The sequence below is a fragment of the Lipotes vexillifer genome, unplaced genomic scaffold (genome assembly GCF_000442215.2).
Source record: "Lipotes vexillifer unplaced genomic scaffold, Lipotes_vexillifer_v1.1 scaffold1593, whole genome shotgun sequence".
Classification (NCBI taxonomy): Eukaryota; Metazoa; Chordata; class Mammalia; order Artiodactyla; family Lipotidae; genus Lipotes; species Lipotes vexillifer.
In genome coordinates, this window is record NW_006781966.1 from 587790 (window position 1) to 604432 (window position 16643).

Genomic DNA, 16643 nt, shown 5'->3' on the forward strand with positions numbered 1-16643 from the left:
TTGTATCATCTTTAATTTCTTTCATCAGTGTCTTATAGTTTTCTTCATACACCTCTTTTGTCTCCTTAGGTAGGCTTATTCCTAGGTATTTTATTCTTTTTGTTGCAGTGGGAAATGAGAGTGTTTCCTAATTTTCCCTTTCAGATTATTCATCATTAGTGTCTAGGAATGCAAGTGATTACTGTGCATATATATTTTATCCTGCTGCTTTACCAAATTCATTGACTAGCTCTAGTAGTTGTCTGGTAGCATCTTTAGGATTCTCTATGTATAGTATCATGTCATGTGCAAACAGTGACAGTTTTAGTTCTTCTTTTCTGATTTGGATTCCTTTTATTTCTTTTTTTTCACTGATTGCTGTGGCTAAAACTTCCAATACTATGTCACATAATAGTGGTGAGAGTGGGCAACCTTGTCTTGTTCCTGATCTTAGTGGAAATGGTTTCAGTTTTTTGCCATTGAGAATGATGCTGACTGTGGGTTTTTCATATATAGCCTTTATTATGTTGAGGTAAGTTCCCTTTATGCCTACTTTCTGCAGGGTTTTTATCATAAATGGATGTTGAATTTTGTCAAAAGCTTTCTCTTCATCTATTGAGATGATCATATGACTTTTCTCCTTCAATTTGTTAATGTGGTTTATCACATTGATAGATTTGCATATATTGAAGAATCCTTGCATTCCTGGAATAAACCCCACTTGATCATGGTGTATTATCCTTTTAGTGTGCTGTTGGATTCTGTTTGCTTGTGTTTTGTTGAGGATTTTTTTCTTGTTTCTTGAGGTAGGATTATATTGCTATAAACTTCCCTCTTCAAACTGCTTTTGCTGCATCCCAAAGGTTTTGGGTCATCATGTTTTCATTGTCATTTTTGTCTAAGTATGTTTTGATTTCCTCTTTGATTTCTTCAGTGATCTTTTCGTTATTTAGTAGTGTATTGTTTAGCCTCCATGTGTTTATATTTTTTATAGATTTTTTTCCTGTAATTAATATCTAGTCTCATAGTGTTGTGGTTGGAAAAGATACTTGATATGGTTTCAGTAATCTGAAATTTATCAAGGCTTGATTTTTGACCCATGATATGATGTATCCTGGGGAATATTCCACGAGCACTTGAGAAGAAAGTGCATTCTGTTGTTTTTGGATGGAATGTCCTATAAATATCATTTAAGTCCATCTTGTTTAATGTATCATTTAAAGCTGTGTTTCCTTATTTATTTTCATTTTGCATGATCTGACCATTGGTGAAAGTGGGGTGTTAAAGTCCCTCACTATAACTGTGTTACTGTCGGTTTCCATTTTTAAGGCTGTTAGCATTTGCTTTATGTATTGAGGTGCTCCTATGTGTGCTGCATAGATATTTACAATTGTTATATCTTCTTCTTGGATTAATCCCTTGATCATTATGTAGTGTCCTTGTTTCTTGTAATAGTCTTTATTTTAAAGTCTATTTTGTCTTATATGAGAATTGCTACTTCAGCTTTGTTTTGATTTTCATTTGCATGGAATATTTTTCCATCCCCTCACTTTCAGACTGTATGTGTCCCTAGGTCTGAAGTGGGTATCTTGTAGACAGCATATATATGGGTCTTGTTTTTGTATCCATTCATCCACTCTATGTCTTTTCCTTGGAGCATTTAATCCTTTTACATTTAAGGTAGTTATCTATATGTATCCTCCTATTACCATTTTCTTAATTGTTTTGGCTTTGTTATTGTAGGTCTTTTCCTTCTTTTGTGTTTCCTGCCTAGAGAAGTTCCTTTAGCATTTTTGTAAAGCTGGTTTGGTGCAGAATTCTCTTCACTTTTGCCTCTCTGTAAAGTTTTTAATTTCTCCATCGAATCTGAATGAGATCCTTGGTGGGTAATCTTGCTTGTAGGTTTTTCTCTTTCATCAGTTTATTAAATATGTCCTGCCACTCCCTTCTGGCTTGCAGAGTTTTTGCTGAACGATCAGCTGTTAACATTATGGGGGTTTCCTTGTATGTTATTTGTTTTTTTCCCTTGCTGCTTTTAATATATTTTCTTTGTATTTAATTTTTGTTAGTTTGATTAATATGTGTCTTGCTGTGTTTCTTCTTGGATTTATCCTGTATGGGACTGTATGCGCTTCCTTGACTTGACTGACTATCTCCTTTTCCATATTAGGGAAGTTTTCAACTATAATCTCTTCACATATTTTCTCAGTCTCGTTCTTTTTCTCTTCTTCTGAGACCCCTGTAATACAAAAGTTGGTGTGATAATGTTGTCTCAGAGGTCCCTGCAACTGTCCTCAATTCCTTTTTTTTTTTTTTACATCTTTATTGGAGTATATTTGCTTTACAGTGGTGTGTTAGTTTCTGCTTTATAACAAGGTGAATCAGCTATACATACACATATGTTCCCTGTCCTCAATTCTTTTCATTCTTTTTTCTTTATTCTGCTCTGAAGTAGTTATTTCCACTCTTTTATCTTCTAGGTCACTTATCCATTCTTCTACCTCAATTATTCTGCTATTCATTCCTTCTAGAGGATTTTTAATTTCATTTATTGTGTTGTTCATCATTGTTTGTTTGCTCTTTAGTTCTTCTAGGTCCTTGGTAAACGTTTCTTGTATTTTCTCCATTTTATTTTCAAGCTTTTGGATCATCTTTACTATCATTACTCTGAATTCTTTTTCAGGTAGACTGCCTATTTCCTCTTCATATCTTTGGTCTGGTGAGTTTTTACTTTGCTCCTTCATCTGCTGTGTATTTCTCTGTCTTCTCATTTTGCTTAACTTACTGTGTTTGGGGTCTCTTTTTTGCATGCTGCAGTGTTGTAGTTCCTGTCGTTTTTGGTGTCTGCCCTCAGTGAGTAAGGTTGCTTGAGTGGGTTGTGTAGGATTCCTGGTGTAGTGGACTGGTGCCTGTCTTGTGGAGGGTGAGACTGGATCTTGTCTTTCTGGTGGGCAGGACCACATCCGATGGTGTGTTTTTTGGTGTCTGTGACCTTACTATGATTTTAGGCAGCCTCTCTGCTAATGAGTGGGGTTGTGTTCCTGTCTTACTAGTTGTTTGGCATAGAGTGTCCAGCACTGTAACTTGCTGGTTGTTGAGTGGATCTGGGTCTTAGTGTTGAGATGGAGATCTCTGTGAAAACTTTCACTTTTTTATATTACATGGGGCTGGAAGTTCTCTAATAGGCCAGTGTGCTGAACTCAGCTCTCCCACCTCAGAGGCTCAGGTCTGACACCCAGCCCGAGCACCAAGACCCTGTCAGCCAGTCGGCTCAGAAGGAAAGGGAGATAAAAGAAGAAAGAAAGAAAGAAAAAATAATAATAAAATATTGTTATTAAAATAAAAAATATTTTTTAAAAGTAATATAAAAGAAGAAAGAAAGAAGAGAACAAGCAAACCATAAAACGAATCCATCAATGAAACAAGTGGTAAAACTATGCAAGAAAAGAAAATATCCCGACAGGACTCTAGGACAAATGGTAAAAGCAAATCTATACAAAGTCACACAATGAAGCATGCACATACACAGTCACAGAAAGAGAAAAAGGAAAAATATATATATACAAAAAAAAAACAAAGAGAACAACCAAATAAATAAACAAATCTACCAATGATAATTAGCTCTAAATTCTAACCTAAAATAAACATAAAACCAGAAACAAATTATATGCAGAAAGCAAACCCCAAGTCTACAGTTGCTCCCAAAGTCCATCATCTCAATTTTTGGATGATTTGTTGTCTATTCAGGTATTCCACAGATGCAGGGTACATGAAGGTGATTGTGGAGATTTAATCTGCTGCTCCTGAGGCTGCTGGGGTAGATTTCCCTTTCTCTTCTTTGTTTGCACATCTCCCGCGGGTCAGCTTTGTATTTGGCCCCGCCTCTGCACATAGGTTACCTGAGGGCATCTGTTCCCCACCCAGCCAGGTTAAGGTAGCAGCTTATTAGGAAGCTGTGGCTCACTCAGGCCAGGGGAGTGAGGGGTACGGAATGCAGCACAAGCCTGTGGTATCAGAGGCTTGTGGGACATGGCAACAGCCTGATGCACACTGTTTGTTCCCCCGGGGAAGTTTTTTCTGGATCCCGGAACCCTGGCAGTGGCAGACTGCCCAGGCTCCCTGGAAGGGAAGTGTGGATAGTGACCTGTGCTTGCACACAGGTTTCTTGGTGGCTACAGCAGCAGCCTTAGCATTTCATGCCCATCTCTGGTGTCTGAGCTGATAGCCGTGGCTCACGCCAATCTCTGGAGCTGGTTTAGGTGGTGCTCTGAATCCCCTCTCCTTGCTCACCCTGAAACAATGTTCCCTTGCATCTTAGGCAGTTCCAGACTTTTTCCCAGACTCCCTCCTGGCTAGTTGTGGAGCATCAGCCCCCTTCAGGCTGTGTTCATGCAGCCAACCCCAGTTCTCTCTCTGGGTTCTGACCTCCAAAGCCCAAGCCTCAGCTCCCAGCCCCACCCACCCTGGCCGGTGAGCAGACAAGCCTCTCAGGCTGGTGAGTGCTTGTTGGCACCGATCCTCTGTGTGGGAATCTCTCTGCTTTGCCCTCCGCACCCCTGTTGCTGTGTTCTCCTCCATGGCTCTAAAGCTCCCCCCCCACACACCCACCTCCCATCTCAGCTAGTGAAGGGACTTCCTAGTGTGTGGAAACATTTCCTCCTTCAAGCTCCTTCCCAGAGGTGCAGGTCCCATCCTTATTCTCTTGTATCTGCTTTTTCTTTTTTCTTTTGCCCTACCCAGGTACCTTGGGAGTTCCTTGCCTTTTGGGAAGTCTGAGGTCTTTTGCCAGCATTCAGTTGGTGTTCTGTAGGAGTTGATCCACATGTGGATGTATTTTTGATGTATTTGTGGGAAGAAAGGTGATCTTTACATCTTACTCCTCTGCCATCTTTACAGTCCCTCCTATAATAGATTATTAAAGAATTGTGAACATTTAAAAGGAGGTACAGTGACAGGGACTCTCCATTTGTTTCCTAAGAGCAGGTCATGTCACATAAAATCCAGCTTCTATCTTGCCAGTAACTAGACTAGTTGATGAGAGGGTTGCACTAGACAGAAGATATCAGTATTTCACCCTGGCACTTCAGATTTTCTTCAGTTTCCTTGCAGATAGAAGCAATGTGGAGTGGTAGAAAAGCATAAAATTTATGTTCAGACAATTTTGGGTTCATTAGTTCCAGCACTCACTAACTACATGACTTCAAGCAAATGACTTCACTTTCTCCACCTTCACTTTATCATCTGTAAAATGAAGATAATAACTATTCTACAGGATTGTTGTGAAGATTAAATGAAGTCAATGCATGTAAAGTGCCTGATAGAGGGCCTGACACCTAGTGAGTACTTGTTAATCTTAGTCTTCTCCCACCCTAATAAAGAACTAAGCAGCCTTGTAAGATAGTGAGGTCTCTGTCACTAGATGTACCCCCAAATGTGCTAGATGATTTCCTGCCAGAAATAGTATAAGAGAGATTGATAGACCCATCTGATCCCTGAGATCATTTGGCCCAGTTACTAAATTCTCATCCAGTCTTAAGATTCTCTTAATTCCCAATAAGTTAAGCCAAAACTTCCCCATTTTGCACATTGGAAGTTGGGTTTGCATGCACCACTTAGAACAGCTTGAAGAAATTGTAGCTTGTTTCAGAGTGTGCATGTATGTGTGTGAATATATATATGCAGATACTTTTTAAGTGGCCATTATAGTAGGTGTGAAATGACACCAGTGGCTTCTAATTATGTGATCCTTTCTTTAATTTTTGCTGCTTCCCTCTTTGTTTGTCACTTTTCTTTTGAAAATCTGATAAGACTCTTTTTTCTCTTTCTTCTTGTCCTTTATGGTGTCCTTAATGTCTCTGCTCCCCTGCATCTTATTGCCCTGCTATTTTGGTTAATAGTGTATTTTGTTATTTTCCTCCTGAGATGATTATATTGAAAATTACTTTGTTGCTTTGGGGAATTTATCTCTTTTTTCATTTCTTCCCTTTCACTTTTTACTGGGGAAGAGAGGAGAGCCCCTTTTACCTCTCTTCAATCAATCATCCGCCAATATTCCTACAACACTGCAGTTGCCCCTAACAGACTTTTCCCCATTTGTCATCAATTGTGCCAGTCTGGACATGCTCTGTTGTCCCCTGTGTCATAACTGCTCAGTATTTATGTCACTTTCACCATATACTGGGAGAATCAGAACTAAACAGAGTATAAAGATGCTGGAGAGAGGATTTCTTCTATTCATGGAACTTTCTGCATTTGGGCCATTTCTTTGTGCACTAAAGGGCCAGACTTGGAGAATGAGCCATTCGGGACAACTCAGGAATGCAACAGTAGCATCAGTGATGGAATAGAGCAGAAAGAAGATTTCTGCTTTAAAACCAGGGGTTTTAAAACCAGGACACCTGAGTCCTAGACTTTGTCTCTTACTAATTTGTCTAACTTTGGGCCAGTTCTTTAACTCCTTATTTTTATCAGTGTCAAATCAGGCTGATGACAGAATTCATCTCAGGAGGCTCTGAGTAGAATCACCTGAAGTAGTGGGAAGTAGTAAAGTATAATGTCAAGAGCATGGGTTCTAGGGCCAGACAAGAGGCCACCAATTTCCTTTTTCCCATCAGTTGTGTGACCTTGGACAAATTCTCTGTGCCTTTTATTATCCCCTCATTTGAAAAATGGGAACCATAATAGTATCTACATGGAAGGGAGGTTGTGAGGGGTAAATGAGACAGTACAGTTGCAGTGCCTGGCACACAGTAAATGCTTAATAAATATTAGCCATTGATTACTGTATATGCAGTATTACTAATCATTCATTCAGCACATTTTTATTGGGAGGCAGTATACACAGTGGTTAAAACAAGCACAGATTTTTAGAGCCACATAGCCTAGTCTCAAAGCCCAGCAGTGCCATAAATGGTAGCTTTTATTCCTCGGCAGGTTTCTTAACTGCTCTATGTCCACAGTTGCTCATAAAATCGGGTTATACCAGAACCTAACTTGTAGGATTGTTGTGAGGATGATTTAACTTAATAAATGCAAAGTGTAGCTGCCAAGGGATGAACACATAAAGAAAACGTCATACACACACACACACACACACACACACACACACACACACACACACACACAATGTAATATTATTCAGCATTAAAAACTAAGGAAAGCCTGCCATATCCAACAACATGGATGAACCTGGAGGACACTATGCTAAGTAAAATAAGACAGAGAAAGACAAATACCGTATTATCTCACTTATATATGGAATCTGAAACAGGCCAACTCATAAAGGTAGAGAGTAGAATGGTGGTTGCCATGGGCTCATGGGGGTGGGAGAAGTGGGGATATGTTGGTCAAAGGGTAAAAACTTTAAGTTATGTAGGACAAATAACTTCTGGAGAGCTAATGTACAAATGGTGACTATAGTTAGCAACACTGTATTGTATAATTGAAATTTGCTAAGAAAATAGATCTGAAGTGTTCTCATCACAAAAAAAAAAGTTTACTATGTGAGATGATGGATATGTTAATTAGCTTGATTGTGGTGATCATTTCATAATGCATACATATATCAAAACATCACATATTACTCCTTAAATATATATAATTTTGTCAGTTATACCTCAGTAAAGATGGGGGGAAATGCAAAGCATTTAGAATAATGTCTGGTGCATAATGTATGTTGGTTAAGTGTTCACTGTTGCCATTGTTGTTGTTATTATTTTGTTATTATTAAGTATGTACTGTAGATGTTGTAATACAATAATGATAAAGACAAATCCAGTCCCAGCACCATGTTCCTTCCCTAGTATCTGAGATAAAACCAGGTTGTCAGGCTAAGGGTGAGTATCCAGGGCCCCCTCGAAAGAGCTAGGGAGAACCTTACTGACAAGCAAGTGAGGCAGGCTGCAATCCTGAAGAGTTGCATTCTCCAGATTGTAGCATCTGTCATTTGTATAAAATGTCCTGAAGTGTTTTATTAAACCCCATGAATACCCAGTGAGGCCAAATTCAAACAGCTCCCAGCTGTTTCAGTCATGTAATGTGAGGGACGGGGGTGGGCTCCTTGCTGGGGCTATGGCTAGGGCCAGAGCCAGGGCCAGAGTGCTTGGCTGCAGACTGCCAGGGCCCTACTAGAGAAGCATTAGCTCCCTTAATCTCCTCCAACTTGGATGAGTGGAAAGGAAAAGGAGGAAGGCTGCCATCCTATTAGAAACAATCCCATTTAGGCAGAGAACTTGTGATGACCCAAATAGCATCTGTGGTGAGCACCTATTCACCATGTCCCTTTGAAAGCACTCAGACCACCATTAACAATTGGCATGTGGGAATTCTGGTCCCAGTAGTACCACAGGTAACTAGGGCCCAGGAGGGCTTTGCCCCCTTGTTATGTGTAGAAGCTGAGCAGAAAAACCTCTGAGGCTTTATCAGCTGTCCTTCCCTGGACAACTCCTAAGTGAGGAAAGACCAAGGAAGGCTCAGTGCTGGGCACAACCTGAATGGACAGACAAAATTAAAAGCTGTAAAACAGAACAAATGCAAATTCACTAGTGTGGTAACTGAGTGCCAATTGTATAAGGGTCTTCATAATCAGTGCTAGCATTCAAAAAAGGAAAATCATAGTAACTTGAGCTGGATGGTGCAATCAGGGAAGGCTGCTTTGAGGAAGAAGAATGTATGACTTTGATCTTGAAGGCTGGAATGATTGAAATAGGAGGCTTCTTTGGGGGCAGGGAGGGGATGTTAGTGTGAACCTAAGTATAGATCTGTGATTTTGGTGAGTGAGTGGCAAACAGTATTTGCCACCCACTACTACCACCACCTCTACACTGAAAGGGTATATGGAATTTCCAGAGACAGTGGGGTAGCTATGTAAATTTTTAAATATTCAGAATTACTTTTGCTTTGTTTTTCTTTTCAGTCACAATATTTAACTTATTTTGAAAGTTTAAGTGAATTAAAGGAGGCAGTGAGATTTTTAGATTTATCAAAAGGAGTTTTAAAGAGCTATGAAACACTGATCTAGAAGAAAGAAAGCTCAGCACCATGTTTATCAGACAAGACTGGCCTCATGACCTGGAAACTGCATGTTTAGATTTGAGCTTTACAATTTTACAAGGCGAGAATGACTCTCCTAGTTTTATAGTTGAGGAAATCGAGGCTCAGTGAGGTTAATTCATTTGCCCAGTACAACACAGCTAGTAGGTTAAGCAGCTAGGATTCGAACTCAGAACTTCAGGCTCTAACTCATGTTATTTCCACCATTCCACGCTGCTTCGTGGCCTTAGCTACCCTTTCTGGTTGGATTTTCTGAACAGTGGATCATTCTTAATCATTCCTATCACATTTCTACACTTGGCTTTATGACTAATCTGATGCCTGAAAACTCACATTCAATGCTCTGGGGAGCCAGAAAGGGCAGGCAAAGGGAGAATTTTAATGACACATCCCTCTAGCCCTGCTCCCGTGCCACAAACATTGAATTCTTTCTCTTTCCTTATTATCGATAAATACCTAAAGAAACAATAGGAGGTTCAGTTGATGCTTTAAATTTAGCTCCAAGTTTGTATACATTCTTTCCATTTTTGGAAACTAGTAAATATTTTGGAGGCTAACAATGATTATGACATACCAACTCAGAGGGAAAGGAAGCTGCAGGCTGAAGTTAGGAATAGAGGGAGGTTGAGCCTGCCCATGTTCTAGCCAGGTGGACACCCACCTATTAGCTGTGTGGTCCAGGTCTGTGTGTATTTGTATTATGTATTGTAAGGCAGGTTTCAAGACTTTACAAGATCAAAGTAGATTACATTGATCCATTTTCCTCAGCTTGTTCTGCTTTTGTAGTTACATTAGCCTGACAGGGCCTACTTTTTATGCATATGTTTCACAAAGTGTTCCTGGGGATTATGGAAGTCAGTGCATGGGCACCACCACATCCTTTTGGCAGGACTGAGCTTGTCCACTTTGAGCATGGTGAAAGGAATCCAGGCTCTGAAACAAGCTTGGAGCTACATTGTCCCACTCCATACAGCAGACCTATCTCTCTCCTATAAACTTGATGCCAAGGTTAGCCAACAGATCAGAACCCATCTGTACTCGAAAGCCTATCTATATACATAATCACTATGAAAGGAAGAAGAACACCATGATAGTTATTTTTTGCAAAGCAATTTATCAACACCTGTATTTCCCAGCCTGAGGCTTTGAGATTGATAGAGCTATGCTGGGAATCCTTAAAGACAGCCTTCCCCAGCCCTACAGAAAAGCCGAGTTTACCATGCAGTGTGAAGAGTTAGGACTGGGAATGTGAGTGGCCAAAGGCAAATTCTTTGCAGGTAGCCTGCAGCTGCGAACTGTGAGGCATGTCAGACAATTCAGTAAAATGGGAATAGTTTAACCAGACCATGTAATGGTAATAAAAATTAATGACTCTATCAGATAGTCTAGAAGGCCAAATATAAGCAGAGAGGAGGGAGAGTTGGCCAGAAAGGGCCCCTGCTACTAGTAGAAGATATCTGTCAGAGCAGGGCTCACTGGGGCCCTCCTTGGACAGACTCAGCCACATCACATGCAGCAGTAGGTGTGTTTTCAAGGGAAGCTGAGGGCAGTGCTGAGAGGAAGAGGGGCTGAAAGACCATTGTGAGACAGTTACTTATCAGACCTTACATTCCACAGACCCACAGGTCATTTCATCCACCCCTCTGTTTTTCTTTTTTTAACTTATGAAATTCTTGATATTCAAAAAGATATAAAAACAATATAATGAGCACTTACTCTCCGACTTAAGAAATAAATCATTACAAATACAGTCTTTAACCTCTCCCTCTTTTCTTCCCTTCCTTTTCCTTCTTTCTCACTTGTCCCCATTCTCCTCTCTGTACTCTCTTGAATTTGGCATGTATCATTGTTGTATATTTTTACATAATTATTGTACATATGTATGTATGCCTAAACATTAGATGGCATTGTTTTTTTATGTTTTTAAACCTTATATAAATGGAATAAATATAGATGAGATAAAGCTATATAGAAAAGAAACCAGGGGAATGATGAGCATGTGATTCAGTATGGAGGTTGCCTTGGCGTCGTAGCTTTTGGAATGAGCAGTGGGTTCACCAAAAATTAATACATCATTAAAAGTAAGTAAGTAAGTAAATAAATAGAGAAATCAGAGCACTATGCATTGAGTAATGGTGAGTGTCTCATGAACTGAGAATTGGGATTCAATTCTGTGTACCCAAGAACAAAACAAAAATCATAACAGATAGGAAATATACTATTTGTATCCAGCTACAACTTTTATTTTTCTCACAGAATAAGATTTGTGAGATTCATCCATGCCAATATATGAAGCTTTATATTCACTTTCCCCCCATTTCTCCTGCTAGACTAGGCCTTCTCCAAAACTCCCCAGAGTGCTAAATGTTCAACCTTCCCTAAGTAATCTTTTCTGGCCAGCAGCCTGTGGCCACCTAGCTACTATTATCACTCATCTCCCCTCTGATATGTAAGTCTCATTGGCTTGCTTGGATTCCTGAGTATACTGCAGGCAACCAACCAATTAATTTCATACTTCTGGAAGGCTTGCAAATATTTTGGAAGAGGAAAAGCCCTTGTTAACTGTGCTGTGTGACTTACTGCTTCTTACTTCCCATCAGCAGTCTTGCAAACACATACATGGATTGAGGCTGAGGTCTGAGACAAAGTCTATGGATGTAGGCCAGAGGCTTTCTCTAAGAGCATCTAGTTAACCAACTATTAGTGTCATACACTAAGCTAACCTGCCCAAATTTAGACCAAACCACCCCTCATTGATACTCCAGAACAATGGCAACGTTAGCATCCTGCTACGCCAATGTGCCGAGTCTCCTGGTACCCACTCTCCACATACCTTCAACAAAAAGCCTTCTCTTTCTTCCTACCTAGGACCTGATCCGGAGAGACATCCTGTACTACAAAGGCCGCATTGATATGGATAAATATGAGGTAGTTGACATTGAAGATGGCAGAGATGATGACTTCAATGTCAGCATGAAAAATGCCTTCAAGCTTCATAACAAGGAAACTGAGGAGATTCACCTATTCTTTGCCAAGAAGTTGGAGGAGAAGATACGCTGGCTCAGGGCTTTCAGAGAAGAGAGGAAAATGGTGCAGGAAGATGAAAAAATCGGTAAGTGACCTGAGAGGAGAAAGAAGAATATGGCTATGAAGAACATAGTGAGTTAAATTAGTTTTCATTTTTTCAGAGGCAGAGAAGATTTTTGTTGCAAACTAACCTAATCCACTTTGGTGGTCCCCTATTATTAGGTTATTTTTGGTAGATACCAATAGTTTCTATTAGTCAAGGTTAAGTGATAAAGGTTGGTCTCCCCTACATTCTCATTACTAGATAAGATTATTACACTGAAATAAAACCTCAGGCTCGATTCTCCCAAACATACAAAAATTTATTAGCAAACAAACACAAAAGCAGTCATAGAGCCTGTTCTGTATTTTCAGTGAAGTCCCAACTCTGTCCTTAGATACATAACAACATCTTCTGTAAAAAGATTAGGTTAGTCGAGGCAGATTTGGTAACATATAGGATTCAGCTAAGCTCCTAGTCAGAGTCTAGTGACAAAATCCTCTGACAAGGGCCAAAATATAGTACCCATTTTCAATCTTAAACTTCAGGCTTCCTTCTGAAGTGTATGTATAGGCTGTAAGGTTCACTGGATTCTTATACCTAGTTCTTGTGAGAGCTAAAGTGCCTGTAAGACTTTTGTGGCCAGGGCACATCTTGCACAGCATTCTTTCTTTTATCAGTGAAAATTAATTTTTAACATGTATTAGGCTAATTAGGCCTCCTGCATTAAGGTGACTGAACTGCTCCTCTTGAGTGCATATTCCTGATTAGAGCATTTTAGATGTTAACTAAATGCCCCTAGAGTATAGATTAAAATTAGTGTGCATGTATATATCATGCACTACTTATGAAAGTCTTTTAAAGTAAATTATAGAAAATATAACAGGGTCTAAAACCATGACCACTTGCACAATTTAGAATCATACTAAACTATACTCTTTGGCTTGAAATAAGTTGTTTTCCTTTCCAAAGGGAATATAGCTGGTAGAGATACTTTTTATGCTGCTTTCCAACTGTGGGATTTAGGCTTTAGCTTTGTGGTTTACAAAGTACTATCTGGTCCCTTACTCATGGTCCTGCCTTTCTGGCATAAAAATACCAAACAACCAGGCATTGAAATTTCATGAGAAGACACAAGAGTTTCTGGTTTTGACTCACTTATAAGGGTGGAGAATTATACCTTAAAACACCTGTATGTTCAAGTTGGTAGAAACTGCCTCTAGAAAAATGGGCCTACCATTTTAGTCCTGGTGCAAATGTATTCTCCTGTCTGAAGTGTTAACGATTGAAATGGTCCGGAGGCAAGGAAGGATAATCAAAAAGACACTGCTTAGTCTTATCCTAGTCTTCTCAGGTTTAGAGTAGAGTGCATATTGATAATTCACTTTAAGTCCCATTGGAGTCAATTTGCTTTCAGTCTATGGGCACTGCTTTGGGACATAATGTGGAATCATTACAGAAATGCTACTGGCTGCTTCTCCCAATGGCAGGCGCCAGCAACCTCTGACCCTGCCTAGGTTGTTAGTGCTATTAGAGGAATTGCCTCAGTGTACTTTTTGCAAACCCTAGATCAATTTGAAGATTCATACCATTCCCTCTGGTTCCCACACAATAGAAAAGCTTCCAGAAATTACTTCCTGACTGCTTATGTTCATCTTTTTAAAAATATTAAGGTTTTTGGTCTGATTATAACGGTAAATCATTTTCATTGTAAGAAATTTTGGGGAAAGAAACACGAAAAATACAAGAAAAAAACTAAAAATCACACATGAACATACTACCCAGAGATAACTTTTGTAAAAATTTTGATATATTTCCTTCCCATCTTTTTTTTTTCTATGTGTCTAAAAACAAAAGCAAAAACAAAAACTAGGGTGGCTGAATCTTTATATCTGTCTCCTTCTACTTCTGCCACTTCTTGATAGATAGATATAATTTTATGTCCTTATTTTTCACTAAAAATTATATCATTAGCATTTCTCTAAATCATTTACTATTTTAATCATTATTTTTATGGTTGTCATATGGATTTACCATAATTTTTATTTTTATTTTTAAATTATAAAATAAATACATCGTCATAATAGCTGTTTAAACACATATGGAAATGTAATAAAGTTTAGCATTCTTTTTCCTTCTCTGTTGCTCCTAAGCTGTGTGAGATAATCAGTATTAATAATTAGGTGTGCCTCTTTCTGTACTAATCTTAAGCTCATATAAACATATATACACGTAAGACTTTATTTTTATTTAGAAAAATTATATTATACTACACATTATGTTATACATATTACTCTGTAACTTGCTTTTTCTTTAACTTGCTTTTTCAACTTGCTTTTTTTATATACATATTACTCTGTAACTTGCTTTTTCAAACATAATTTATCATAAGTAACTCTCCAGTTGAAGAATACAGAATCTAATATAACTCATTGTATCAGTCAGGGTTCAACAAGAGAAGCATAACCAATAGGAGATGTATTATTATTAAGAGATTTATTATAAGGAATTGCCTTATGTGATTGTGAAGCCTGGCTAAGCAACTCCAGGCAGTCAGGAATCAAAGATCATGGGCAGGCTTGAACTCATGGGCATAGGCCAAAGCTGTCATCTATAGGGCTTGTAAGTCTGAAGCTGTGAGGCAAAATTTCTTCTCTTGGGGGAGACCTCAGCCTTTCTTGTTGTTTTTTTTTTTTTTTAAGTGACAAAAACACTTACCATGAGCTCTATACTTTTCACAAATCTTTAAGGGCACAATATAGTAATGTTAGCGATAGGCTCATTGTTGTACAACAAGTCTCTAGGAGTTATTCATATCTTGTGTAAATGGAAATTTATAGCTATAGAAAAGCAGCTTCCCATTTTTCCCTCCTTCCAGCCTTTAGAATCACCATTCTGCTCTCTGTATCTATGAGTCTGACTAGTTTAGATACTTCATATTCATACAAATACAGGATTTGTCCGTCTGTGATGGCATTATTTTAATTAGCAAATGTCCTCCAGACTCATCCATGTTGTCACATATGGCAGAATTCCATTCCATTTTAGGGCTGAATAATATTCCTGTATGTGTGTGTGTGTGTGTGTATACGAAAATACATATCACATTTTATTTATCCCTTTATCCATCCTCAGACATTTAGATTGTTTCCATATCATGGCTATTGGGAATAATGCTGCAATGAAGCTAAGAGTACTGATATCTCTTCAAGATCCTGATTTCAGTTATTTTGGATAAATACCAAGAAGTGGGTTACTGGATCATATGTTAGTTCTATTTTTAATTTTATGAGGATCCTCCATAATGTCTTCCATAATGATTAAATCATTTTAATTCCCAACAGTTTACTGTGGTTCCAGTTTCTCCACATTCCTGCCAATACTTATTATCTTTTGTTTCTTTGATAATAGCTCTCTAAACAGGAGTGAGGTGATATTTTATTATGGTTTAGATTTGCATTTCCCTGATGATTAGTGATGTCCTTTTTTATATACCTGTTGGCCATTTATATGACTTATTTGAGTACATGTCTATGCAAGTCCTTTGCCCATTATTTTTAATCAAGTTATTTGTTTTTTTGCTATTGAGTATAGAAGTTTCTTATATATTTTGGAAATTAACCCCTTATTGGATATATGATTTGCAAATATTTTCTCCCATTGCATAGATTCCATTTTTAATCTGTTGTTTCTTTCCTTTGCTGTGCTGAAACATTTTAGTTTGATGTAATCCTATTTTTCTACTTTTGCTTTGTTGCCTATGCTTTTGGTATCATATCCAAGACATCATTGTCAAGAAGATTTTTCCCTCTTTTCTTCTAGGAGTTTTACAGTTTCAAGTCATACATTTAAGTCTTCAGTGCACTTTGCATTGATTTTCATATATGGTGTAAGGTAGAAGTTCAATTTCATTCCTTTGCATGTGGATATCCAGTTTTCACAGAACCATTTGTTGAGTAAACTGTATTTTCCCCATTGTGTACTCTTGGCAGCCTTGTCAAAGATATGTTGACTGTATATGTGTGGGTTTCTTCTGGGCTCTCTCTCCTGTTCAATTGGTCTATATGTCTGTCTTTATTGCCAGCACCATACTGTTTTAATTACTGTAGCTTCATAGTATATTTTGAAACAGGAATTGTGATGCCTCCAGCTTTGTTCTTCTCCCTCAAGATTGCTTTAGCTATTATGGGTCTTCTGTGTTTCCACATGAATTCTAGGATTGATTTTTCTGTTTCTTTAAAAAATGCCATTGAGGTTTTGATTGGATTGCATTGAATCTGTAGATGACTTTGGGTGCAAATGGGCATTTAACAACATTAAGCCTTCCACTACAAGAAAAGTAAACTGCAGGCCAATATCCCTAACAAAATACATGGGAAAATCCTCAATAAAACAGTAGTAAACAAAATTCAACAGTACAATAAAAGAATCATACACCATGACCAAGTGGGATTTATCCCTGGGATACAAGGATTGTTCAGTATATGTAAATCAATTAATGTGATACACCACACTAACAAAATGAAGGAAAAAAATCACACGATCA

At 38.4% G+C, this 16643-nt stretch overlaps 1 protein-coding gene across 2 annotated transcripts in view; it reads left to right on the forward strand.

The window, feature by feature from the left end:
- Positions 1-16643, forward strand: part of ARHGEF9 (Cdc42 guanine nucleotide exchange factor 9) — a 348163-nt gene that overhangs the window by 311441 nt on the left and 20079 nt on the right. For both annotated transcript variants that reach the window (XM_007454889.1, XM_007454890.1), the window contains exon 9: positions 11899-12142. In XM_007454889.1, the coding sequence (XP_007454951.1) occupies positions 11899-12142 (244 nt within the window). The remainder of the gene's footprint in view (positions 1-11898; positions 12143-16643) is intronic.